This window comes from Lontra canadensis, unplaced genomic scaffold, assembly GCF_010015895.1.
Source record: "Lontra canadensis isolate GAN:19392208 unplaced genomic scaffold, GSC_riverotter_1.0 scaffold108, whole genome shotgun sequence".
In the NCBI taxonomy this organism is placed as follows: domain Eukaryota; kingdom Metazoa; phylum Chordata; class Mammalia; order Carnivora; family Mustelidae; genus Lontra; species Lontra canadensis.
Genome location: NW_022631102.1, coordinates 1,364,687 through 1,391,277, shown reverse-complemented (window position 1 = coordinate 1,391,277; position 26,591 = coordinate 1,364,687). Strand labels below are relative to the sequence as shown.

The window sequence follows — 26,591 nt, the reverse complement described above, 5'->3', positions numbered from 1 at the left end:
GTCCGGCCCCCGCCCTGACCCCGTCCGCGGCGGTCTTCTTCCCCGGCCCGGCCCCGCCCGGGTCCCCCTCCACGGTCCTCCCCCGCGGCGCGGCCCCTCCGAGACTTCACCCGCGGACACAGCCCCTTCCCCAACCCGGTCTGCGGCCCCGGCCCCTGCGCGTGGACGGTCCCTTCGGCGCGTCCCCGGCCCCGCACCCCGGCTCGGCCGCGCTGCGCGCGGGGCGGCGGCTCGCGGGGACAGCTGCGGACTCCCGGGCCGCGCGACTCGGGGGGTGGGTACGGCCGTCCCCGGAGCGCGGCGCGCGGGGAGGGGTGGCCGGCCGGGTGGCTTTGTCCGAGTCCTCCCTCTTCCTTCCGGCCCCCGCCCTCTCCCGCGGCACCGCCCTGGGCGGGCGCGCCTGTCAGCTCGCGGGGACGGGCTGCCGGGCGGGCGGGGAACGCGCGGGGTCCCTGGCGCGGGGCGGGGTCCCTGGCGCGGGGCCGGTTTCGCGAGTCTCCTCGGCGATCCCCGTTTTCCAATTGCCAGACGCGAAACGCTTCGTCAGGTGTCCACTTGGGCTGGCGTCGCTCGCACCGCTGCGCTTGCGGCAGCCGCGAAGCGGTGGCCAACTCGGTGCGCCTCTGCCCGTGAAACCCGACAGCATCGGAAAAGTAGCCTCAGTGCCTGGGGGTCGGGGTGGTTTCCTGAAGGACGTAAGGTTTGTAGACCGGGCAGTTCCGTGATGGAGCTGTTGAAACAGCACATCGGGAATTCGTGTTCAGCGTTGGATAAGGAGTACTTGCAGAAATGTCTGTAAGAAGTGTGAGAACACGGGAAATTGCGGTACTCTGTTTACACTGGCATGTAGAAGGGCAGTTCTTTGATTCCCTGCTCTGGTTAAATTCTGAGGATTTCTGGGTATAGCGTGACTAAGCTATTGATCAGAGTCCTTAGCTCAGCGTACATGGCACTAGTTCGGTGAAGACCCGATGGGAAACTGGGGCGAGGTTCTTTAGTCTCCTGATCTCGTTACAGTTCTGTATTTACCTCTTCCAGGGATTGGCAGCCAGCTTCCATTAGGGTGGGAAATGCGGTTTCATTGTTCTGTTTCCTACGTATGTGTAAGCATACAGTGATACTAAATATTAAAAAGTTCAGACTGTGGGGAGCTGCATATGGGAGGCCAGGCCCTCCTAAGAGCCGGTTTCTCCCTCATCAGAGAATGCAACATCATGGTGCAGTGGAGCCTGGCAGCCCTGGGGTGTTAGCCAGGCGGGCGGAGGGCCCGGGGTGGTCACTTCACCGTGACCTGGCGCATTCACTCTGCCTGGAGGTGCCTTCTGGAAACACTAGACAACGCAAGAAAAGGTGGAAGGACCTGCATGGGAGTCAGGACAGAACCTACAGGAAGGATGAGGGGGAAGATGCCACTGTGGAGGGGCAGATAGTATCTTAAGTATTTTAAAATAAATAAAAGCTTAGCTGTATATATTTAAAATTATACATTTTGCTTTTTAATTTTTTATTTTTTATGTATTTCAAAGAGAGAGAGATCGCAAGTAGTCAGAGAGACAGGCAGAGAGAGAGGAGGAAGCAGGTTCCCCGCTGAGCAGAGAGCACAATGCGCGGCTCCATCCCAGACCCTGAGACCATGACCCGAGCCAAAGGCAGAGGCTTAACCTACTGAGCCACCCAGGCGCCCCTAAAATTATATGTTTTAAAAAAGTATATATTTTTAAGCATGTTTCATAATGTTGATAATAGATAAGCCAGTGTGTATATTTCCACATGGGACTATAAAAGTCAAAATTTGATTAATTTGAAGGATTTGTGTAACATGGAGACATAAATGAAATATGATAAGAAACCAGAACTTTATATAACAAGGACGTGACCAGTGATATCCCAAACAGAAGTACAGGCAGGTTTTAAGTGTCAAATTTCAGGACGTAGAATAAAAATGATTAGCATATTTAATGGTGAAAGCATGGTCTTAAGTGGCTGTTGAGAACCAGCTGAATGGCGGGTGCTGTGCTAAGTAGTTGGGGACACAGAGATAAAAGACCCTTGCTGGCCTCTAGGAGCTCATAGTCTGGTGGGAGAAAGGAAGTGGTTGGGGACGGCAGGTCAGGTTAGCTACTGTGCTGAGTGCCCTGAGAAAGTGGTTCTGGGTATGAGACACGAAGAAAAGAACAGTTGGCCAAATGTGAGCGGTGGGATTTGGTAGTGGCCATCCTGGAGGACATAGGCCTTGAAGCGGTGCTGGCATATAGGGGACTGAATTTAGGAAGGGTGAGAGTGGAAAGGAAAGATCAGGGAAGGAAGGCAAGGAGGACTGGGGGATTCTTCTTTTTTTTTGTAAAGGATTGGCGGATTCTTGAGTGTGGTAACAGAGCTAGTATGGCAGGTGATTTGAACCAAATGAGACTTGATGAGAAGCCGTTAGCCCCAAGTGAGGACCGAGAGCTCCTGACTTAAGGGAGGGATGATAGGAACAGTGGTACAGATGGACTAGAGAGGGCTTCATGAGTTACGGCGGCCCTGACTTGGGAGTCAGTCTAGAGTAAGGGCATGGCTGCAGTCCAGAAGAGATGGAGAGGCCGTGTTCACAGCCAGAGCGAGCTGCTAGATCTAAGTTGGAGTGACATGTCACTCCTCTGCTAAGTTTTGGCCGGTGTCCTAAAAGCACTCAGCCCCCATGTCTTCCCTCAGGTACGCACAGCAGGCTCATCCCAAGCCTGCTCTTCTGCGGGTCACTGGGTCCCCACCTCCCCATGCACCGTAGCACTTCTCACTACAATATTCCTTACCATTTTACTGTTGGTCTCTTTCACTTAACACCCGTGATCTCCGCCGGGGCAGGGATTTTGTAAATGCCTAATAAATGTTTATTGAACGAATGCATCTAGAATTACTTCCCTTTCTCTAACTTGGGCGGCTCACTGGCTGGTGACACCCATCAAAATGGGGAAAACAGGAGGAGGGGGAGATGGTGAGCTTGGTTTTGGATGGATTAAATTGGAAGTGCTTTTGGGGTGCCCAGGTGGACCGGTAGGCAGTTGGAGATGGAGGTCTGGAGCTCAAGACAAATGTTTAGGCTGGAGATCAAGATTGGGGAGACCTCATCACCTTGTTGAAAGCCAGGGGCTCTTCCAAGAGCTTCCGACACTTAAAGACGGCAGAGTCACCCTGTGTGCAGGTGGAGGAGGAGGTCGGTGTCAAATTGGCTAAGAGATCAAGGAAGATTTGGATGGACAGAGCTCTTGGATTTGGCTTCTAGGAGGTTATTAGTGGCCTTTTAAATTTTTCCTCAGTATTACCTCCTAAGGCAGGCGTGCTAAGGCATCCTTCTGTCTTTCGGCCCTGCAGCCTCACGGTTAATATATTCTTCCCTCAAAATTAATTCAGAATTTACTTTTGTCTTAACTATTTTTAAAAAATGTACTTATTTTGGGACACCTGGGTGGCTCAGTTGTTAGGCATCTGCCTTTGGCTCGGTGCATGATCCTGGGGTCCTGGGATCGAGCCTCGCATCAGGCTCTCTGCTCAGCGGGAAGTCTGCTTCTCCCTCTCCCACTCCCCCTGCTTGTGCTCCTTCTCTTGCTGTGTCTCTCTGTCAAATAAATAAATGAAATTAAAAAGAAAATAAAAATAAAGTACTTATTTTAATTGAAGTTTAGTTGACATACAGTATTAGTTTCAAGTGCACGGCGTATTCAACGGTTACGGACGTTACAACATGTTCACCGTGAGAAGCATAGTCACCATTTGTCCACATACAGAGTTATTACAATATTATGTTTTAATTAATTTTTGAAGGCAGATGAAAGCAATTTGGGTCTGTGCTTTTTTTTTATTTATTTATTTGACAGAGTGAGATCACAAGCAGGCAGAGAGGCAGGCAGAGAGAGAGGGCGGAAGCAGGCTCCCCGCTTAGCAGAGAGCCTGATGTGGGGCTCGATCCCAGGACCCTGAGACCATGACCTGAACCGAAGGCAGAGGATCAACCCACTGAGCCACCCAGGGGCCCGGGTCTGTGCTTTTTAAATACATTAAGTAAGTTGCCCATACTTCATAAAGTGAGTAGGTGAATATCAATAGAACAAGCATTTTAAGCTGAGTTAAGTGCGTATGTAAAGTAGACATTTCCTTGTTCTAAAATACTCCAGTTACCTCAGTTTTAAACATGGATTGTTCCCTGGCTGGTTGCATAACATGGAAATTTTTGTCCCAGCTTCTCTGAAGCTCACTATACCACAACTAATAAAACCGGTAATAGTGAAGTTAAGACTGAACCAGGTAAAATCGGTGCTGTAATCCCCCCATTCTACTGTGGGTGAAACTGAGGTCAGAGAGGGCAAGTTACTTAAGCCAGACTCAAACAGCTGTGCTGTCAGGCTTCTAATTCAGGTATTTCTGCTCGCACATTTCAAGCTGAACCACTTGCTGTCAGGAATCACAGTAACGCCAAGCTCCAGTTGCCTTCATCGGGGAAGTCCTTGGCCAGCTCTTCTGTTTCAGAAGCCCAGGTGATGCCGCGTGGCTGCGGTGACTCCGTGGGCTTGTGGTCTCACGTGGACTGTTCCAGGCACCGCCTTGTCACTGGACTTGTGTTCCTCACTGAGGCTGGCTTAGAGTAGGTGATCGGTAAAAGCTGATTGAGCCTTCATTTCTGTGGTGAATCCACAAGGGGGTGTTTTCTTAAATTCGCTTACTCTGCCTATTTATTTATTTATTAAAAGATTTTTATTTATTTATTTGACAGAGAGAGAACACAAGTAGGCAGAGAGGCAGGCAGAGAGAGAGGAAGGGAAGCAGGCTCCCCGCTGAGCAGAGAGCCCGATGCGGGGCTCGATCCCAGGACCCCGGGATCATGACCTGAGCCGAAGGCAGAGGCTTAACCCACTGAGCCACCCAGGCGCCCCTACTCTGCCTATTTAAGAAGGATTCGTATTAATCAAACAGGAGAGGAAATGTTAATTTCTATTATTTTACAATTGTGGTAAAAAATTAAGTATATTTACAGGGTTGTGCAACAGATCTCTAGAGCCTTTTCATCTTGCAAAACTGAAACTCTGTGTCCATTAAATAACAACTTCCCATCCTCTACCCCTACCCCCAAACACAGTTCTACTTTCTGATTCAATGAATTTGTCTACTTTAGATACCTCATATAAGTAGAATCATACAGTATTTGTCTTTTTTTTTTTTTTAAGATTTTATTTATTTATTTGACAGAGATCACAAGTAGGCAGAGAGGCAGGCAGAGAGAGAGGAGGAAGCAGGCTCCCCGCTGAGCAGAGAGCCCGATGTGGGGCTCGATCCCAGGACTCTGGGATCATGACCTGAGCCAAAGGCAGAGGCTTTAACCCACTGAGCCACCCAGGCGCCCCAGTATTTGTCTTTTTTTTAAGCTTATTTTATTTTTTTAGTAATCTCTGCACCCAACGTGGGGCTCGAACTCCCAGTCCCAGAACGAAGAGTAGAGCATTTGATCTTTTGTGACTATTTTGATTTAGCATATTGTCCTCAAGTTTCATCCATAATTTCTATTATTTTTAACTAAAATACTAAGTTCTAAAGCTTTTGTAGTATGAAATTTGTATTAGATTTCTACTTATTATGGAACAGATTATTATAAATTTAGTGGCTTAAAACAGTCACGTTTATTCCAGTTAACTGCGGGTGAGCGGCTCACGTGTCTGCAGTTGTGTGTTGGGCCGCCTTTGTCTTCCGAAGCTCGCAGGGCTCTCGTAGGCTGTTGGGGTTGTGGCAGAATTCAGTTCTTCTGGTTGTAGGATTGGTGTCCTACTTTCCTTGTTTCCTGGCTGTCAGCTGGGGGCTCTCTCAGCTCCTTGAGGTGGCCTCCTCCATCTTTGAAGCCAGAGTGGAAAAGCTCCCACACCCTGAATTCCTCTCACACTTTGAATCTCTGACTTCTTTTGTGGCTTCTAGACCCAGATTTAAAAGGCTTATATGAAAAAAAAAAAATAAAGGGCTTATATGAGGGATGCCTGGGTGGCTCAGTCAGAAGAGCATGAGACTTTTGTTCTTGGGGTCATGAGTTTGAGCCCCATGCCTGGGTATAGAGATTACTTAAAAATAAAATTATTAAAAAAAAGCTTAAAAAATACATAAAGTGGCATGTGGTTAGGTCAGGTCTACCAGGATAATCTTCCTGTCTTTTTTTTTTTTTTTTTAAGATTTTATTTATTTATTTGACAGACAGACAAGTAGGCTGAGAGTCAGGCAGAGAGAGAGGAGGAAGCAGGCTCCCTGAAGATGAGAGAGCCCGATGTGGGGCTCGATCCCAGGACTCCGGGATCATAACCCGAGCCGAAGGCAGAGGCTTTAACTCAGGCACCCCTAATCTCCCTTCTTAAGGTCAAGTGTTTTGGGGCCTTAATTACATCTGCTACAAAATCCCTTTACAGCAGTACCTAGAGGGACTTGGTGAACTGGGAGACGCGTGTACACAAGGGCCCAGGAATCTTGAGGGAGACGAGGCATCTGCGTACCACATCTCATTTTATTCTGTTCTTGGAACAAAACCATTTTAAAAAAAATTTATTTATTTGTCAGAGAGAGAGAAAAAACACAAGCAGGGTTAGCAGCAGGCAGAGGGAGAAGCAGGCTTCCTGCTGATCAAGGATCCCGATGAGGGGCTCCATCCCAGGACCTTTGGGCTCATGACCTGAGCCAAAGGCAGATGCTTAACCAACTGACTGAGCCACCCAGGTGTCCGTGAACAAAGCCATTCTTTTTTAAAAATTATTTATTTATTTATTTAAAGATTTTATTTATTTATTTGACAGAGAGAGATCACAAGTAGACAGAAACAGGCAGAGAGAGAGGGGGGGAAGCAGGCTCCCCGCTGAGCAGAGCCCGATGCGGGGCTCGATCCCAGGACCCTGAGATCATGACCTGAGCTGAAGGCAGCGGCTTAACTCACTGAGCCACCCAGGCACCCTCTTTTTTAAAAATTTTTAAAAAGATTTTTATTTATTTATTTGACAGAGATCACAAGTAGGCTGAGAATCAGGCAGAGAGAGGAGGAAGTAGGCTCCCTGCTGAGCAGAGAGCCTGATTCTGGGCTCGAACCCAGGACCCTGGGATCATGACCTGAGCCGAAGGCAGAGGCTTTAACCCACTGAGCCACCCAGGCACCCGAACAAAACCATTCTTAACCATCTTTCAGATACTGTTGAGAGTTACGATTGCTGAATATGTACAACAGTCTACAGCCATACCACCCTTAACATGATCTCTGAATATGTTCAACGTTAATGTTAGCAAGTTCTGCTTTTTAAAAAAAATTGAGGTATAATTTACATACGGTGAAGTGCCAAGATCTTAAATATATTGTTCATTGTTTCGATAAATGTGTATCAAGATACGGCCCAGAAAATTCCTTCATGCCCCTTGCCAACATGTCATCCCCCACTTCTCCTGGTTTTTATAACGGCCCAGAAAATTCCTTCATGCCCCTTGCCAACATGTCACCCCCCACTTCTCCTGGTTTTTATAACTGCAGGTAGTTCTGCCTATTCTGGAATTCCATATAAATGAGATGATACAGTATTCTATTCATCGTGCTTTTTTCATTCAGCATAACGTTTTTGAAATTCGTACGTGTTGTTGCCTGTGTCAGTGGTTGGTCCCTTTCTAGTCCTGAGTAGTGTTGTGCTGTATGGACCTATACAGTTAAGCCTGAAGCACGTCTTGGGGGGCCCTTGTTCTTGTGGGAGACCACGTGGACAAACATTTTAGTTTCTTCTGCATAAATACCTACGTGGGAGATTGCTCGCAGGATAGATGCAGCGTTAACTCTGTTTATGTAGAGAGCTAGCGCGTGAGCAGAGGGAGAGAGACCCTCAAGCAGGCTCCGTGCGCTGGTGAGCAGAGCCTGGATGTATCATTAACTTTTAAAGAAAGAAACTCAGTAGCGTGTGCATTTTCTGCTTGGAGCGGCTCCCGGCCCTCCTTAGCACTTGGTATCGTTTGTGTCTTCACATTCTAGTGGATGCGTAGTGGCATCTTGTCGGGTGGGTTTCATGAGCATTTCCCTGGTGACTGGTAACAAGCCCTTACGGACATGCCTATTGGCCTTTTTTTTTTTTTTTTTAAGATTTTATTTATTTATTTGACAGAGAGAGATCACAAGTAGGCAGAGAGAGAGAGGAAGAAGCGGGCTCCCTGCCAAGCAGAGAGGCCAATGCAGCGCTTGAACCCAGGACCCTGAGATCATGACCTGAGCCGAAAACAGAGGCTTAATCCACTGAGCCACCCAGGTGCCCCTTATTCGTTTTTTTTTTTTTTTTTTTTTTAACATTTTCGTTTGACAGATCAGAGGCAGGCAGAGAGAGAGAGGAGGAGGCAGGCTCCCTGCTGAGCAGAGAGCCCGATGCGGGGCTCGATCCCAGAACCCTGGGATCATGACCTGAGTCGAAGGCAGAGGCTTTAACCACTGAGCCACCCAGGCGCCCCCCCCCCCCTTATTAACTTTTTAAAATATATCTGCTTTTTTGAAGTGTCTGTTGCATCTTTTACCTTTTTACAAAGTCAGGTTGTCATTTTATTATTGAGTATAGGAATTCCTTATGTATTTGAGCATGAGTCTTTTTGCCAGGTACATATGTTGCAAATATTTTTTCCCAGTATATGCTTTTTGGCTATGCCTTTTAATAATTTTAAATTTTGATGAATTCCACTTTATCTATTTTTTTAAAAAAATATTTTATTTATTTATTTATTTGACAGAGAGAGAGAGAGAGATCACAAGTAGGTAGGGAGGCAGGCAGAGAGAGGAGGGAGCCTGCTTCCTCTCTGCAGAGCGGAGAGCCCGATGCGGGGCTCAGTCCCAGCACCCTGGGATCATGACCTGAGCCGAGGGCAGAGGCTTTAACCCACTGAGCCACCCAGGTGCCCCTATTTTTAAATTTTTTATATGGTTTCTGCTTTCTATTTTGTGTGTTTTGAAATCATTAAAAGATGAATACTCTTTTGGAAAAACTCATGGTTCAAAAAGATATAAAGGTGTGAGTTGTCTGTTTTCTCATTTTCTTTCTTTTTTTTAAGTTTTTTTTTTTCTTTTTAAGATTTTATTCATTTGTTTGACAGGCAGAGATCACAGTAGGCAGAGAGGCAGGCAGAAAGCGAGGGAGAAATAGATTCCCCGCAGAGCAGGGAGCCTTGAGGAGCAAGAGATTCCTCAGAGGAGCCCTTGAAGATCTGCAGACCCTGCGATCATGACCTCAGCTGAAGGCAAGTGCTTCACCGACTGAACAGTGCAGGCACCCCTCCCCATATATATATTTATATATACACGTGTGTGTGTGTGTGTGTGTGTGTGTGTATTTAAGATTTTATTTTATTTTTTAAAAGATTTTATTTATTTATTTGAGAGAGAATGAGAGAGATGGACATCATGAGAGGGGAGAGGGTTAGAGGGAGAAGCAGACTCCCTGCTGAGCAGGGAGCCTGACGTGGGACTGCATCTCGGGACTCCAGGATCATGACCGAGCCAAAGGCAGACGCCTAACCAACTGAGCCACCCAGGCACCCTTTAAGTTTTTATTTTTAAGTAATCTCTACACTCAGTGTGGGGCTTGAACTCACAACCCCAGCATCAAGAGTCTCATGCTCGGGGTGCCTGGATGACTCATTCTGTTAAGTGTCTGCTAGGTTATGATCTCAGGGTGGTGAGATCGAGCCCAGTGTTAGGCTGTGTGCTCAGTGGGGAGTCTGCTTGACATTCTGCACCTCCCACCATGTATGTGCGCATGTGTTTCTCTTTCAAAATACAAAAATAAATCTAAAAAAAAAAAAAAAAAAAAAAAAAAGTCTCATGCTCCTCACTGAGCCAGCCAGCCACCCCTTAAAAATATGTTAGTTGCCTTTCTTTAGTTAGGAAAGAAAACTATTCCATATATGTATCTTTGATTAGCACTTTAAATATGTAAATTTTGTGTTATGATACTATGTTTTATTTTTATTCACTGTTCAGTAAGAGACCCTTGAAGTCTTTTTTTTGTTTGTTGATTTTATTTATTTGACAGGGAGAGACACAGTGACAGAGGGAACACAAGCAGGGGGAGTGGGAGAGGGAGAAGCAGGCTCCCCACAGAGCAGGGAGCCCGACGCAGGGCTCGATCCCAGGACCCTGGGACCATGACCTGAGCCGAAGGCAGAGGCTTAACGACTGAGCCACCCAGGTGCCCCTGTTACGATATTATGTTAATTTGTTTTTCATTTTGAAATAAAAATGGTGCTTTTTAACTACATAATCAATACTCTTATATTTATTTTTTATTTTATTTTACTAACATATAATGTATTATTTGCTTCAGGGGTACAAGTCTGTGAATCCTTAGTCTTACACCATTCACAGCACTCGCCATAGCACATACCCTCCCCAGTGTCTATCACCCCACCACCCTTTCCCTCCCCTTACTCTCTGTATTTATATTTTTTTGCTCCGGACTCCCATAACACCCTGTTTTGTAATCTGTTAGTCACGCTGTCCGATGAAGGTGTTTTTCCTTTTTGTTGGCTCAACCAGAGACTTGTAATAGAGACATCTGCAGCATTTTGGGCTTACTCATTCATGACTTAGGAAGAAGCATGTTCTCTGTTTTCATGTAGTTCCCTGTAGTTTGTCATGCTTAAAATTTGCATCTGAAGAGATGGGTCTGTGGGGCAGATTGAATTTCTTAGTCCACTGTCTGGCTATGGCCAGGAGCCATTGCTCAGGGGTGCGGTGGTGGTGGGGGGGTGTTAGGCACCTGATCAACTGTGGGGGACATGGCCGCCTTGAAAACTCTTTCCTTAGGTGCAGCATGGTCATTGACAAGCGAAGTGAACTCTCCCTGGGCTGCTTGCACATGTCACACAGTAGTGTGGTTAGGTTATCGTGGAGTACATAGAGGTGGCGGGTTTCAGAACAGCTGTGCGTAGCCGCCTCCTGAGCCTGGCTGGGAAAGGGACCCAGGGAGTCCTGACAGCCTTTATTCCTTGGGTTCTGCAAGGGTGTCGGCGACAGACTCATCCAAGAGGCAAAGGCAAGCTTTTGTTTTATCCAGTGGGTTATAGTTTTAGGATGGAAACAGGTTCAGTATGGCTGGTGTACTTACGGAGTCTTTAGTATTAAAACATTTTGCCTTTTTTTCGTGTGTGTGCAAAAAGTATAAATTTATTGCTCCACAAGTAAACTTGTATTAAGTCACATCAGTGTTTTTCTCAGTCATACTCAAACAACTCAGGATTTTCTAATCTTTTTCATGTTCCTTTGGGCATGATTTAAGTTCCAGGAACATACATAAGGAAGGTGTTTGGCATTCTGTGCTGGCATCTGCTGAGAGTTATGCCTTTTTTTAAAAAAAAATTTTATTTAAATTCAATTTAGTTAACATATACTGTGTTACTAGTTTCAGGGATAGAATTTAGTGATTCATCAGTTGAATACACCTTACAGATTTTTGTGATTTTTAGACCAGTATGAATCATTCATTCATTTCATTCTTGTGATTTAAGTTTAGAAGAGGAGATAAAAGGGTTAGATTACGTTAGGTTAGGTGAGGTTTGAGGAAGATGAGATTGGAGGCGATACAGTGGTACAGGTAGAAGATGATGGGTTGATAGTATTTCCATTCGGGAACTGCTTTGTGGCTGGCTCTGTCTCTCTGCTGCCTGTGGCGGTTTGTGGTCCAGAGACGAAGTTTCTGGTCAGGACCCCCGACGGAGCCACATTCTCCCTTGAGTAGACTTTCCTGATTCTTACTTGGGAAAGAGTAGGCAGTGTATAGTTGGGTAAGTACGTTTGTTATTATAATACAGTGTTATATTTAGAAAATAAAGTGACTCACTGTTGTAAGTCTACAAAGGGGTATAACATTTCTATTTTTACCCAAAAATGTCATGTTTTGGAAATGATTGAGACCCCCAAGGAGACCTTTTTGGATTTGGCTTAAAATAGGAACCCTAACTTTGTTATGTAAGCTGGGGAAGTGACACTCCTCCTCTGTACTCTGTAGCCTTACCTGCTTTCACCAAAACAAAAACTAAACATCAGAAAATTCAAGAATTGTTTTTTTTTCCCTTTTTTTTTTTAAGATTTTATTTATTGATTTGACAAAGAAAGATCACAAGTAGGCAGAGAGGCAGGCAGAGAGAGAGAAAGAGAGAGAGGCAGGCTCCCTGCTGAGCAGAGAGCCCAATGCGGGGCTTAATCCCAGGACCCTGGGATCATGACCCGAGCTGAAGGCAGAGGCTTTAACCCACTGAGCCACCCAGGTGCTCCTCCCCTTTTTTTTTAAAGTAATCCCTGCACCCAGCGTGGGGCTTGAACTCACAACCCCAAGATCAAGAGTCACAAGATTTTCCAACCAGTCAGGTGCCCCACTTTAACCTCTTCTTAAGCAAGTAATATTCTTCTTTTGACTTTGCAGTATGTAGTTTTTGTTCTGGGGCACCTGGGTGGCTCAGTAGGTTCAGGGTCTGACTCTCGATTTCAGCTCAGGTTGTGATCTCAGGGTTTCGAGATAGAGCCCTGAATCAGGCTCCATCCTGGGCGTGGAGCCTGCCCCTCCCCCCAATAAAATATGTATATATAATTTTTGTTCTGAAACTTGAGAACCAAAAACATACGTACATTTTTACTTAGAATATTACCGTTGGTCACTTTGCTCTTTAGTCACAGTAGGTAAGGTGTTATGTATTTGGGAATTTCTAAGTAAATTGAAGAGGGCTTGAGACTTTCATTTATCAGAAGGGGAGCATAGGATTAAAAAGATTGAGAAATGAAGTTTTCTGTGATTTCATGACAAAGCTAAAATAGATTACATCCCAAAGTTGGGTTTTATGTTTTCTTTTCTTCGGTGTGCATCATTAATTAAAAAAAAAACAAAACAAAAAACTTCTGCGTCTGTTACTGAAATATTTATATATGAACGAATTCACCAGGTACTCAAACCCCCAAAAGAAACCCTGATGAACCAGTTAACAGTCACACACCACCCATCTCTCCCTCCAGCCCTTGGCGCCTCTGATCTGTTTCCTGTCTCTGTGGACATTTCATATCAATGGAATAACATAATATGTGGCCTTTTTTTTCCTTTTTTTAAAATAATTAAAAAAATTTTTTTTATAAACCTATAATGTATTATTAGCCCCAGGGGTACAGGTCTGTGAATCGCCAGGTTTACACACGTCACAGCACTCACCATAGCACATGCCTTCCCCAATGTCCATAACCCCACCCCCCTCTCCCTACGGCCCTCCCCCCGGCAACCCTCAGGCCTTTTTTTCCTTAAAAGATTTTATTTATTTACTTATTTTGAGAGAGAATGAGCAGGGGAGAGAGGGAGAGGGAGAAGCAGGCTCTCAGCTGAGCGGGGAGACTTGGGACTTGATCCCAGGACTCTAGGATCATGATCCAAGCCAAAGGCAGACACTTGACGGACTGAGCCACCCTGGAGCCCCAGTATGTGGCCTTCTGTGTCTGGCTTGGTTCACTTAAGTAAATGTTTATGAGGTCCAGCCGTGTTGAAGTTTGTATCAGTATTTTGTTCCTTTTTTTTTTTTTTTTTTAAGGCAAATACTACTATTCCACTGTATGGGCAGACCACATTTTGTGTATCCATTCATCAGTTGATAGAATTTGGGTTATTTCCACATTGAATAATGCCAAAGTATGGGTGTAAAAGTTGTGCGGGGCGCTTGGGTGGCTCAGTGGGTTAAGCCTCTGCCTTCGGCTCAGGTCATGGTCTCAGGGTCCTGGGATTGAGCCCCACATCGGGCTCTCTGCTCAGCGGGAGACTGCTCCCCTACCCCCCCGCCTGCCTCTCTGCCTACTTGTGATATCTGTCAAATAAATAAATAAAATCTTAAAAAAAAAAGATTTTATTTATTTTTATGTGTCGGAGAAAGAGAGCACAAGCAGGAGAAGCAGCAGAGGGAGAGGGAGAAGCAGGCTTCCCATTGAGCAGGGATCCTGATGTGGGACTCGATCCCAGCCCGAGCCAAAGGCAGACACTTAACCCACTGAGCTACCCAGGCATCCCTCTATCACATTCTTTTAAAAAATTGAGATGGGGTGCCTGGCGGGCTCAGTCGTTAAGTATCCACCTTTGGCTCAGGTCATGATGAGCCAGCCCCGTATCGGGCTCCCACCTCGTTGGGAAGCCTGCTTCTCCCTCTGCCTGCTGCTCCTCCTGGTTGTGTTCATTCTCCTGCTGTGTCTCTCTCTGTCAAATAAATAAAATCTTTTTAAAAAGATGAAAAAATAAAAAATAGAGATGTAAGTCATATAACATAGTAGTGACCATTTTAAAGTGTACAATTCAGTGCATTTTTTAGTATGTTCTCTCTGTCGGGCAGCCACCACCACTAAACTAACTCCACATGTTCCCTTTAAAAAAAAACCCAAACATATATATATGAATATATATATATATATATATAGAGAGAGAGAGAGAGAGAGAGAGAGAGATTTTAATTATTTGTTTAAGAGAGAAAGTGGGTGAGTAAGAGAGAGAACAGGAGCTGGGTGGGGGAGAGGCAGAGGGAGAAGCAGACTCCCCGCTGAGCAGGAAGCCCAACGTGGGGCTCAGTCCTGGGACTGAAGGATCATGACCTGATCTGAAGGCAGACGCTGAGCCACCCAGACGCCCCATCTCTGTGTGTGTGTGTGTATTTTTTTAAACCTTATTTACCACATCAGCTTTTTACTGCTTCCTGGCAGAATTTCACATGCTAAAACCAGGGAAGTAAAGTAACCAAAATGATGCTCTTTCCTTCTCTGGCCTTTGCTTTCTTTTTGTTAATTTTTTTTTTTTTTTTTGGACGCAAGAGAGAGAGTGAGCCCAAGTAGGCAGAGCAGCAGGGAGAGGGAGAGGGAGAAGCAGGCTCTCTGTTGAGCAGGGAGCCCGGTGTGGGGCTGGATCCCAGGACCCTGGGATCATGACCTGAGCCAAAGGCAGAGGCTTTACCGACTGAACCACACAGGCGCTCCGTTAATTCTTCTTTTTTCTTTTCTTTCTTTTTTTTTTTTTAAGATTTTATTTATTTATTTGACACACAGAGAGAGAAATCACAAGTAGTCAGAGAGGCAGGCAGAGAGAGAGGGGGAAGCAGGTTCTCCGCAGAGCAGAGAGCCGGACGCGGGACTCGATCCCAGGACCCTGAGATCACGACTCGAGCCGAAGGCAGAGGCTTAACCCACTGAGCCACCCAGGCGCCCAATTCTTTTTTTTTCTTAAGGATTTTATTTATTTATTTGAGAGACAGAGAGCATGTGTGTGTTTTCACACACTTGAACTGGGGAGGGGTTGGGGAGGAGGGAGAGGGCCAAGCAGACTCTTCCCAGTGTGGCCCAGTCGAGGGTGTGCGGGCAGTGCATGACCCTGGAATCGGGACCTGAGCCAGAATCAAGAGTGCGCTGCCAGGTGCCCCTCTTGTTAATTTTTGAGAGGGGTAAGGGGTAAGGTTCGGTAAAATTTGTCACACTGTTGGGAATTGTATTGCCTGTTAGTTTTTTTTTTTTTTTTTTTTTTTAAGATTTTATTTGTGTGTTTGACAGAGAAGCACAGCGAGAGAGGGAGCAGAGGCAGGGGAGCGGGAGAGGGAGACGCAGGTTCCGCCGAGCTGGGAGCCAAAGGCAAACCCTTAACGATTGAGCCACCAGGCGGCCCAGAACTTCCCACTGTATTTGGACTTTACTGGTTTTGTCCTGATAACCCTCGTTGTGTTCCGAAACCCCGCCCAGGGCAGCGCGTCATGTCCCACTTGACCTCCGTCTCCCTGAGCCGTGGAACTTCTTAGACTTCCCTTGTTTTTGATGGACTGAGTCACCCCGTGCTCCCTTAATATAGTGTGCTCCATAATTAGTGGCCTTTAGCTGTAATTTAAACTATAAAGCAAACATCCAGGCGCACCCGGGTGGCTCGGTCCGTGAAGTGTCTGCCGTCAGCTGGGGCGCTGGTCCCAGGGTCTCGGGACGGAGCCCTGTGCTGGGCGCAGATAGCCACGGTCTGTGTTGGTGCGGGTGAGCAGGTAAATGAAGGAAGGAGGACGCAGAGAAAGACACGGTCCCGTACAGAGCCGCAGACACCGCGTCCTCCCTCTTCAGGAGACGAGCTCTGCCCAGCTGAGTGTGGGAAGGAGTGGATGTGTGTAGCGCACGGAAGCCTGCACAGACCGCCTCGGCCAGGTGATCAGGACTTGGCTCGGTCAGCCGTGAAGTCGGGGGCTGGGCCACATGCGCTCTTGCTGTGATGTGATGACAATGTACACATACAGTTTCCACACATGATTTTGTAAGTGTGGGTTTTTGCCACTCCCTTGCTCGCCCTTTCCCTCTCCCTAGAAGTAACTGTCTTTACTACTTTTTTAAGTGAAATCATCCTTTTTCCATAATTACCACCGTTTCTAATATTTCTGAATAACAGGCTTATTATATTACCCAATTATTATTTTTTTAAGATTTTATTTTTTTAAGTAATCCCTACACCCAGTGAGGGGCTCACACTTAACAGCCCTGAGACCAAGAGCCGCATGCTCCACTGACTGAGCCAGCCAGGCCCCGCAGATGATTTTTACTGTTTGACTTCCCGTTCTAGATATTTAAGACTTATGTCTTTCTTTGCTTCTCTTCACCACACAGGTGTACCCTTTGCAGCTCTGTAACCTCCCAGTAAAATTCTAATTTTGTTTAGATCAGTCTTTTTGTTTGTTTCTTTTAAAGATTTTATTTATTTATTTGACAGAGAACACAAGTAGGCGGAGAGGCAGGCGGAGAGAGAGAGAAGCAGGCTGTCCACCCAGCAGAGAGCCCGATGCGGGGCTCGATCCCAGGACCCTGGGATCATGCCCTGAGTTGAAGGCAGAGGCTTAACCCACTGAGCCACTCAGGCCCCCCTTGTTTTAAGATTTTGCTTATTTATTTTGGGAGAGGGTGTGTGTGTGCATGAGCGGGGCAAGGGGAGGGAGAGGGAGAAAGTCTGCAGCAGGCTCGGCTAAACCTGACTGGAGGGAGGTGTTGATCTAAGGACCCTGATATCACAACCCAAGCCAAAACCAAGAGTCGATGTTTAACTGACTGTGCCACCCTGGCGTCCCTTGCTACTCCTCTTTAAACCTGCCCCAGCTGGTACAGCCACTCTGGAAAACATTTTGAGTTTCCTCAAAAGTTGAAAATAGAGCTACCCTACCACCCAGCAAGTGTACTACTGGGTATTTAGCTAAAAGATACAGATGTAGTGATCCGAAGGGGCCTGTGCACCCCAGTGTTGATAGCAGCAGCATCCACAATAGCCAAACTGGAGAGAGCCCAGATGTGCATGAATGAATGGATAAAGATGATGTGGGGTGTGGAATATTACTCAGCCATCAAAAATTGAAATCTTGCTGTTTGCAACGATGTGGATGGAACTAGAGGGTATTATGCTGAGCTAAATGAGTCGACCAGAGAAAGACAGTTGTCATGTGATCTCATTCGTGTGGAATTTAAGAAACAAAACAAACAGGATCATAGGGGAAGGGAGAAAAAAATAAGGTGAAATTGGAATGGGAGACAAACTGTAAGAGGCACTTAATCACGGGAAGCAAATGAGAGTTGCTGGAGGGGAGTGGAGTGGGGCAAAAAGTATATAAAATTTTTCCTGTGCGGGGGGGATATAAAACCCTCTGCCCCTTCCCATTCTTTTCTCTTTTTTATAAACAGAACTCCCTCTCTTCCCTTCTTTGCAGAGAGAGGACACTGACTGTTTTTATAGTTGATAGGATTTAATTTTTTTTTTTTTTAAGATTTTTATTTATTTATTTGACAGACAGAGATCACAAGCAGGCAGAGAGAGAGGAGGAAGCAGGCTCCCTGCTGAGCAGAGAGCCCGATGCGGGGCTCGATCCCAGGACCCTGAGATCATGACCTGAGCAGAAGGCAGAGGCTTTAACCCACTGAGCCACCCAGGTGCCCCAGGATTTAATGTTTTTTAGTAAAGTTTTGAATTTTAATTCCAGTATGGTTAGCCAGTGTTCTGCTTCAGGCGTACGACGTGCTGATTGAACCCTGCAGCGGCTCCGCGCGCGTGTGCTCCTTAAGCACGGGTTTGGTGCTTTGGCTCCTTCCCTGCACGGGTTTGTGTCTATCCGTCCAGGCCTGCACCACGCGGTCGGCCAGGGCTCAGCACCGTCCTGGGGATGTGATGCAGTGGGACGGGTACAAGATCGAGGCCTTGCCTTTCCGACAGGGCTTGCATTCAGGGTGGTGCGAACGACACGTGACCGCACACGGGACCTCGGGGAGTGCTGAGTGCTCTGAAGGGAGTCACGCTGACCCGCAGTCTGACTTCAGTGCCGTCAGTCTCCTGAGCCGCTTTCATGCTCACCGTGACCTTTTCTTCTGTTTAACTTAATTAGGGGGTTTAAGACCTATTAGTTTCGGCAGTCACGGGTGTGCTGACACAGTTTTATATGCCCCTTTCCTTTTTCTTCCTCATTTTATTATTTTAAAGCCAGTTCCAGACACTGGAATTTGGTGGCCTCTCGGCTAGTCGGATCCCATAGGCATGCCTAGCCCTCTTCCTCCTTGCGTCTTTACAGTGCTGATGGCCCCTGCTCACGCCACTCTCTTGCCGTGTTTCAGACGGACCTAGTCCTTCTCCTGCTACTCTGGTTGTTCCCATGTTCCTTTGCTGGTTTTCTTCCTTCTTCCAACTGTGACCACTTCTCAAGGCTTTTTCTGGTAAATATGTTACCAAGAATTTACTGTCCCTTCTACTTTTCATTAAGGGGGAAAAAGCTTGCAGACATTCAGAGAACTCCTGTTCACTGAGGCTTTGTGCTGTAGAAATGCCATTTGAATGTTTTGGTGCTTTTAATCTTTGGCATTAATTTCAAGTGTTGTCATTTTTCCCATTAAAAAGAATTCAGGCATAAGCCAGAAAAGTAATTAAATTGGTCTGCAGAGGGAAAAGAGAAACAGTACAGTATTTGAGCAAGTCACAGATACACACATTTATTATTCACCTATAAAAATGTTAATCTAAAAGTCTTCACAGTGTATTTTATTAGAGGTGTAACATAAATGACACCTGTGATGAGATGCCTCATCTGTTTTCCTTCCTCCATTCTAGAATGTACGACAACATGTCCACGATGGTGTATATAAAGGAAGACAAGTTGGAGAAGCTGACACAGGATGAGATTATTTCTAAGACAAAGCAAGTGATTCAGGGGCTGGAAGCTCTGAAGAACGAGCACAATTCCATCTTACAAAGTTTACTTGAGACACTGAAGTGTTTGAAGAAAGATGATGAAAGTAATCTGGTGGAAGAAAAATCAAACATGATCCGAAAGTCTCTGGAAATGTTGGAGCTTGGCCTGAGTGAGGCACAGGTATGAATGAAGTCACGTCCGACAAGGATAGGAACTTGACAGTCTAGAGAACGGAGATTTTGTTTTGAAGTACGTGGTTTAATGAAACTAGAGGGAAGATACTTCTAGGATAACAGAGACCAGCTTGTACAGTATATAAATGATGATTGATTTGGGCATGTCTAAATTTTAAAAAGCAGAGCCAAAATAGAGGTAACCTTGTCATTTTGGATTTAATTTGGCTGCATGTATCCAAAAACGAAATCAGTGGCTTAAACATCGTAGACATACATAAAGAAATACCGAGGTAGGCTGCGCCCGGAAGGGTTGTGTAGCTGCGTGGTCGTCAGGGACACACAGGCCTCTGCACTGCGGTGCACAGTCTTTTTTGTGGACTAAGATGGAGCTCCAGCCTCAGCCACCTGACCCCATTCTAGGACAGGAAGGGTGTACCTCCTCCCTTTACTTCCTCCAGCTGGTGCACAACACTGCTTACATTTCACTGGCCAGACCATGGTTCCGTCGCCACACCCTGTTGTGAGGGAGCCTGGGGAACGTTGCTCTGCCTACTTCAAGGTCCACATTCTTAGGCCTAAGGGAGAAGGGAGAATGGATATTGGCCAACAGCTAATAGTTTCTGCAGTTCTCTAAGACGAGATTGCTATATATATTTAACTAAACCTTTGTTTTTATCATGCGGGACATAGAGGTGAAAAAATTAGAAACATCTGGGGGGCGGGGCACAGTTGGTTGAGCATCAAGCTCTTGGTTTCAGCTCAGGTTGTGATCTCATAGTGAGATCGAGCCCTGCTTCGTTGCAGGGAGTCTGCTTGAGAGTCTCCCTTTCTGTCACCCTTCCCCCTAAGATCAGTCAATCCGAAAAGAAAAGAAGCCTCTTGTGGTAGCCCTGCCCCTTGATAATGTGTGGTTCTGCCAGCATATTTTAGGCAAAATCACATATAGTAAAATTTGGCTTCTTTCTTCTTAGCTTTCCTCTTTTTTTTTTTTTTAAAGATTTATTTATTTGAGAGAGTGCATGCATCGTTGGGTGGGGCAGAGGGAGAGGAAGAGAATCTCGAGCAGATTCTGTTGGGAGCGGGGAGGCCTCGATCCCGGGACCCTGAGATTATGATCTGAGCTGAGACCAAGAGTCAGACATTGAACCTGTTGTTCCCCCCCAGGTGCCCCTTAGCTTTCCACTTGTAAGAGATGAAAGCTGAATAGGGCTGCTGGGTCACTAGTTTTCCACTTTCATGTAGAGAACACTGTTTGTCATAGTAACGTCCAGACCCTGATTTTAGAGTTCTTCATCCTGACTGTGTGAAAGACCTCATTGTAGAATTTTAACTTTGCTTGGTTATTGTAATATATTATATGGCATTTTCTGTTACTGAAAAGTGATGTGAATACGGACTTCCTTTTTAGTTGGGCAGATATTAGAGTTAAGAAAAGGAGGAGGAAAGAGTCTCACCTTCTGGAGTTTAGGTCTGAAAGGTAGGAGGATAGTGGAGGGCAGGGCAATTGCGTTGTCTAAAGAGAGAACAGACTGGAGCCAGCTTTGCCCAGGTGTTTCTGCTTGTACATTTCCCAGTGGCGTGCTGATGCCTCAGGCAGGTCTGGTGCACTCAGGCAGAGTCCTGGGACAGTCACCGGATTTTGTGACGTGGCCCTAAGCTTAGGGATGCACCAGTGTGTTCTGATTAGGCGGCTAGCTAAAGATTTCTTCCCTTACCTTGGAACATCAAAGATTTGTCTGCATGCCCTTCCTTAGCTGTGTCACCTGCCCCTCGTAGAGGGACTGGCGCTCTGTACACAGTGCGTGTCTGTGCACACACTCTTACATGGAGAAGCGCCTCTGAGAAATGATGTTGGAGCCACCTAGGTAGAAGGAAAGAACATACAGTCTTGTCAGAAGAATAGCTGTGTGTCCATCACTGGTCCATTTGAGATGCTGTCAAACAGAAGAACAGCATCTAGTTTCTGTAGATGTTCTGAGCTTGTGATACTCTTTTTTTTTTTTTTTTAAGATTTTATTTATTTATTTGACAGAGATCACAAGCAGGCACAGAGGCAGGCAGAGAGAGGGGGAAGCAGGCTCCATGCTGAGCAGAGAGCCCGATGCGGGGCTCGATCCCAGGACCCTGAGATCATGACCCGAGTCAAAGGCAGCGGCTTAACCCACTGAGCCACCCAGGCCCCCAGCACGTGATATTCTTTACCGTGGCCCCCTCTGTAGCCTGAGACTGAGGGTGACAAGGGAAGTCATTGGCATTTGTACCTGTCTGTGTCAGAGCACATGTGTGCAGAAGAAGCGAGAGCTGCAGGCCCAGGATGCCTGCGTTGGTGGGGGTGAGAAGCATGGGAGGGACGCTGCAGGCCGTCAGCGTTTCTTTTTTTCTTTTAAATATTTTATTTATTTATTTGACAGAGAGAGAGAGAGATCACAAGCAGGCAGAGAGGCAGGCAGAGAGAGAGGGGGGAAGCAGGCTCCCCGCTGAGCAGAGAGCCCGATGCGGGGCTACCGTCAGCGTTTCTGTCTCCCCAGGTTATGATGGCTCTGTCCAACCACCTGAACGCTGTGGAGTCCGAGAAGCAGAAACTGCGCGCACAGGTTCGTCGGCTGTGCCAGGAGAATCAGTGGCTGCGGGACGAGCTGGCCAACACGCAGCAGAAGCTGCAGAAGAGCGAGCAGTCCGTGGCTCAGCTGGAGGAGGAGAAGAAGCACCTGGAGTTCATGAATCAGTTAAAGAAATACGATGACGACATCTCCCCATCCGTAAGTGGCTCCGTGGGAGCGCAGCGCTGACAGCTGACCATGTTGTCGGCTGCTTTAGTCCAGCTGTGTTTCCCTTCTCTGATGATTGCGTTGAGCCACCAGAGGTTATGGGTCTTGGGGCTTAGTCCCTGGGCAGGTCACATGCTTTTCACAGGTGTGTTTTAGCGCAGTGGTCAGACATGTGCACACAACCTCGTATGGGTAAGGCACGATGCAGAGAGGCACCTCATGAGGTTTTCCCCGCTTGAGAACCCATTGAGTCTGGCTTCCAAGCTCATCATGATGCTGGAACTTTCCTCAGGTCGGTGTGCATCCCATCCTGTTGACTAGAATCCACACTTGGGACTCCCCCTGTAGCCGGTGGTGCTGAGGACACCTTTCTCTCTGAAACTCTTTCTCCTGCTGCTGGGACTCTACCTGGTTCTCTTGCTGCCTCACTCATGCCGCCTCGTTGGTCTCTCTTGCCCACTTACTGTGTGTTTGGAATATTCCCGAAGGAGCTTGGTTTTCTCTGTTTTCTCTTGGCTCTCAAGCTGTTCTTCTTGGTCTTGTTTTTTTATCCATTTATATCTGATTCAGTTAACTGAAAAACAATTTTTTAAATACAAATTTTGGAGTAATTTTAGATTCACAGAAAAATTGAAAAGATAGTAAAGAGAATTTCCATACATGCTTCACCCAGACTCTCCTCGTGTTACATCTCCCATCGCCAGAGTGCGGGTCTTCATCAGCTTGGGCCATTGCGACGGAATACCATGGTTACGCGGCTTATTCCCACAGTTCCAAGGTCAGGATGTCGGCACGGTTGGGTTCTTGGTGAGGGCCTTTATCCTGGTTGTGTCCTCACGTGGCCTTCCTTGGTGCGTGCAGAGAGAGGGAGGTATCTAGTGTCTTTTTTCCTTTTCGTTAAGGAGACTAGCTCTATCGTGGTGGCCCCATCTCCGTGACTCCATCTGACCCACATTACCTCCTAAAGGCCCACCTCCACATGCTGTCACCTGGAGGGTGAGGGCTTCCGTTTGTGGTTTTTGGGGGACACATTAGCCCACAGCACCTTGCTTTATTAGCCCGACTGTAATTCTCCCTTGCTTTTGATTTAGAAGACGTATTGCTGTGGGTTGCTGTAGGAATAAGAATAAATGAGCTACAGATGGCAGCCCGTGATTCGCCTAGAATACTGGGTGATGTTGTAGGGTTTTGTTGAATCAGAGACTTTTAAAACTTGTTATTTTGAGAAAATACTGAGCTTGGAGAAGAGAGCTAACAGAGCTAATTCTGCCCGTCCTTTCGGGGTGTACCTGGATGATGGTTTCTTCTGAATGCATCGGAGTAGGCAGCACAGGTCATGGCACACTCCCCGGCTGCTGCTGGGCGCGTTTCCGTGGCATGGGGACGTGCTCGTGTGCAGGCGGGGCCGGCTCTGGTCTGGAAGTTTCACATGGACACGGTGCTCGTCTGCACTGTGTCCTCCTCGTCTCAGCAGAGCCCGTCATGGCCTTCTTTCACCATTCCAGGAGCTGGTCTATGACCCTATGTGGCACTCAGCTGTCACGTCTCCTCGGCTGGCTTTCATCTGAAACAGATCTTTTTCAAAAAGAGAGAACAGTTTTTCTCTGCCTTTCACGACACAGATGGTTTTGAAGAGTACACGGGTCAGTTACTTTGTGGGTTCCTCAGTCTGGGTTTGTCTCATGTGTCTCTCTCTGTTTAGATCATGCGTCCCATACAGGAGTAGTATCAGGATGAGTCTGTGTACGTCTCACGTGACCCCTTCCAGAGGCAAGGGAGGATGATGCTGACTTCCCACTTGGTCAGGCTGTTGTCTGTTCTCTCCCATTGTGTCGTCGTGGTTTTTATCCCTGCACTAATCAGGGATCTGTGGGGAGACTCGAGGCACAGACTTAAAGCCAGCAGGTTTCCGGGGCACCTGGTGGCTCAGTTGGTTGGGTGTCTGATTCTTGCTTTTGGGTCAGGTCATGGGCTCAGGGGATCTTAGGCAAGGGATCCAGCCCTGCACTGGGCTCTGCACTGGTCGTGGAGCCTATGCTGGATTCTCTTTCTCTTCCAGTAAATAAGTAAATAAAATCTTAGAACAAAAAAGCTGGCAGGTTTTAGGTTGCTCTTAGGAGTCCTGTGGTGCTGGTGTGCAGGGAAGGGGGACTTGAGCCCTCCAGTTCTGTGGTGTTCGGTGATGGGCCATTTTAGTCTGTTTTTACATATTTGGTTTCCAAATAAGATTTATTTCAAGGAAGAGTTTCCCTGCTGTATTTGAACTTCTCAGAATGTTGTGAAGAACCTGAGGCATAGAGATGCCGTCATGGTCGTCGGCTGCCCTGTGGTCTGCATCTCGGGTTTGAGTTCTAGTCTAGCAGGCTCTTTAGTACTCTCTCCTAAATCGGTAGATAAGCCAAATTGTGGTTAATCTCATATTTTATTTACTTTATTTTTAACAATTTTATTTATTTATTGAGAGAGAAGGAGAGACCGAGAGAGCAGGAGCAGGGTGAGGGGCAGAGGGAGAAGCAGACCCCCTGCCAATCCAGGACTCTGGGATCATGACCCAAGCGGAAGGCAGTCTCCACCGACAGCCACCCAGACGTCCCTATATTTGATTTTTAAAACCGGTTATCCTTTCTGAGATTGTTTTGTTAAACTGATATTTGTCTGAAGGATTTCTGGTGCAGGATTTGTAGTACTGGTGAGGCTGAAGTTCTTCCGGATTGGTTTTACAGGAGGACAAAGACACTGATTCCACCAAAGAGCCTCTGGATGACCTTTTCCCAAATGATGACGACGATCCCGGTCAAGGAAGTAAGTTGGCGAGGGGGAGCGGTCACATGGCAGCATGTACAAACAGAAGGTGGCTTGTCCTGTCCTGATGTGATGGCCATAATTAGTGGGCATCCTGGTGCCGGTAGCTTCTTCCCAGAGGCACGTGCACAGTGGTCATCCAGCATTTCCCAAGACAACTTTAGGTGTTTCTTACCGGGACACAGTAGATGTTGGACCAGCCTCTACGACGAACCTGGGGCCCGAACCAGCAGTTCGCGTGCAGTGTGTGCATTCTTGCAGAGGGAGACAGGCAGAGTTGGTCGGGTGCTGAGGGGAGCCTCCCTGCACTGTTGGGGGCATCACACCACCTCGACACGTGACTCGCGGCCCCCCCGCCCGCCGGGGCAGCGCAGCTCGTGTTTGCGCAGCGTGGGGGCCAGGCGTCCCCCGAGACCGGAGCTGGGGAGGAGGGGTCTGACTGACGCTGTCGCCTGGCTCCTGTTCCTTGTGTGCAGTCCAGCAGCAGCACAGCAGTGCGGCGGCGGCCGCACAGCAGGGCGGCTACGAGATCCCGGCGCGGCTGCGCACGCTCCACAACCTGGTCATCCAGTACGCCTCGCAGGGGCGCTACGAGGTGGCTGTGCCGCTCTGCAAGCAGGCCCTGGAGGACCTGGAGAAGACGTCCGGCCACGACCACCCGGATGTGGCCACCATGCTGAACATCCTGGCCTTGGTGTACAGGCTAGTACTCATTCTCTGCCCTTGTTTTCTCTACCCACGGTATTTCTGATGAACTTGGAGGGTTTGAAGTACGTTTCTGTAAACCTGTAGAAGCCTGCTTTGCTGGCTTCATTGTCACGTCTCTTCACACAGCCGTGGGGTTAAATTCAAAAAACCGAGCCAGCTCTGTGGCAGAGTTAGCGCCCTGCGCGACACAGACTGCCTGGAACAACCCCCGTCGGCCGCCTGCAGTAGCCCGCGTGCGCCCTTCACTCGGGCCAGACTGAACTCTTGCCTTTTTCCGCCAGGTCCTGTGTACCACGTTTCTTTTGTCCGGAATAGCCTTCCCACCCTTCTAGGGCCTTGTTAGCTCTCTCCCCGTTCTGAGTCTCAGGTCCCCCTTGCCCTTTGCCCCTGTTGTGCCCCCAGAGCCCTTAACCCTTGCCTCTTCTCTGGCACTTCTCACTGTGCTTGGCGTTGGGGTTCTTTGAATTTTGTTCTGTCTTCTCCCAGAACAGTGTCCCTGAAAGTTGGGGACCAGCTTGTGTCCTGTCCGCACCTCTCACCTCACGCTAGCGTGCTTCCTCCCTCAGGAGCCCTTGGTGAACACCTTGAAGGGAACTAAGGAATTTTCCCTGTGGCACAGGGAGTGATGTGTTGGAGTCTTTTGTGTGTGTCTTTCAGCTGAACTCAGCTGCAGTGAGTCGGGACGGAGAAGGGAGTGGTTCTTTGCACAGCAGGATCGGTTTCCTGTAGCCCTTCCAGTGTTGTGGGTGGGGATGAGCACATTGGTGTTTCTTCACTGGTTTGATTGTGCCCATTTGACATTTTTGTCCCCCAAGTATGGGTCAGACTCGGCTGCTTCCGTGGGGCCCTAGAGATGAGTGAGTGTATGGTTCCTGCCCTCGGAGAAAGCAGGACATTGAATTTCAAGTCCGGAGAATTCAGGTTCTGTCTCTGCTAGATGGCC

General features: G+C 47.4%; 1 protein-coding gene across 16 annotated transcripts in view; it reads left to right on the top strand.

Annotated features, from left to right (window-relative positions):
- KLC1 (kinesin light chain 1) overlaps positions 1-26,591 on the top strand; it is a 57,134-nt gene that overhangs the window by 340 nt on the left and 30,203 nt on the right. For 15 of the 16 annotated variants that reach the window (XR_004380512.1, XR_004380511.1, XM_032839599.1 and 12 more), the window contains exons 2-5: positions 19,113-19,374; positions 21,899-22,129; positions 24,862-24,940; positions 25,417-25,642. Coding sequence is in view for 14 of the 16 variants with exons in the window: in XM_032839599.1 (XP_032695490.1) it covers positions 19,114-19,374; positions 21,899-22,129; positions 24,862-24,940; positions 25,417-25,642 (797 nt within the window). In the remaining 2 variants the exon portion in view is untranslated. Of the gene's footprint in view, positions 1-18,622; positions 18,722-19,112; positions 19,375-21,898; positions 22,130-24,861; positions 24,941-25,416; positions 25,643-26,591 lie in introns of all 16 variants that reach the window. The other variant, XM_032839593.1, reaches the window with a different exon arrangement.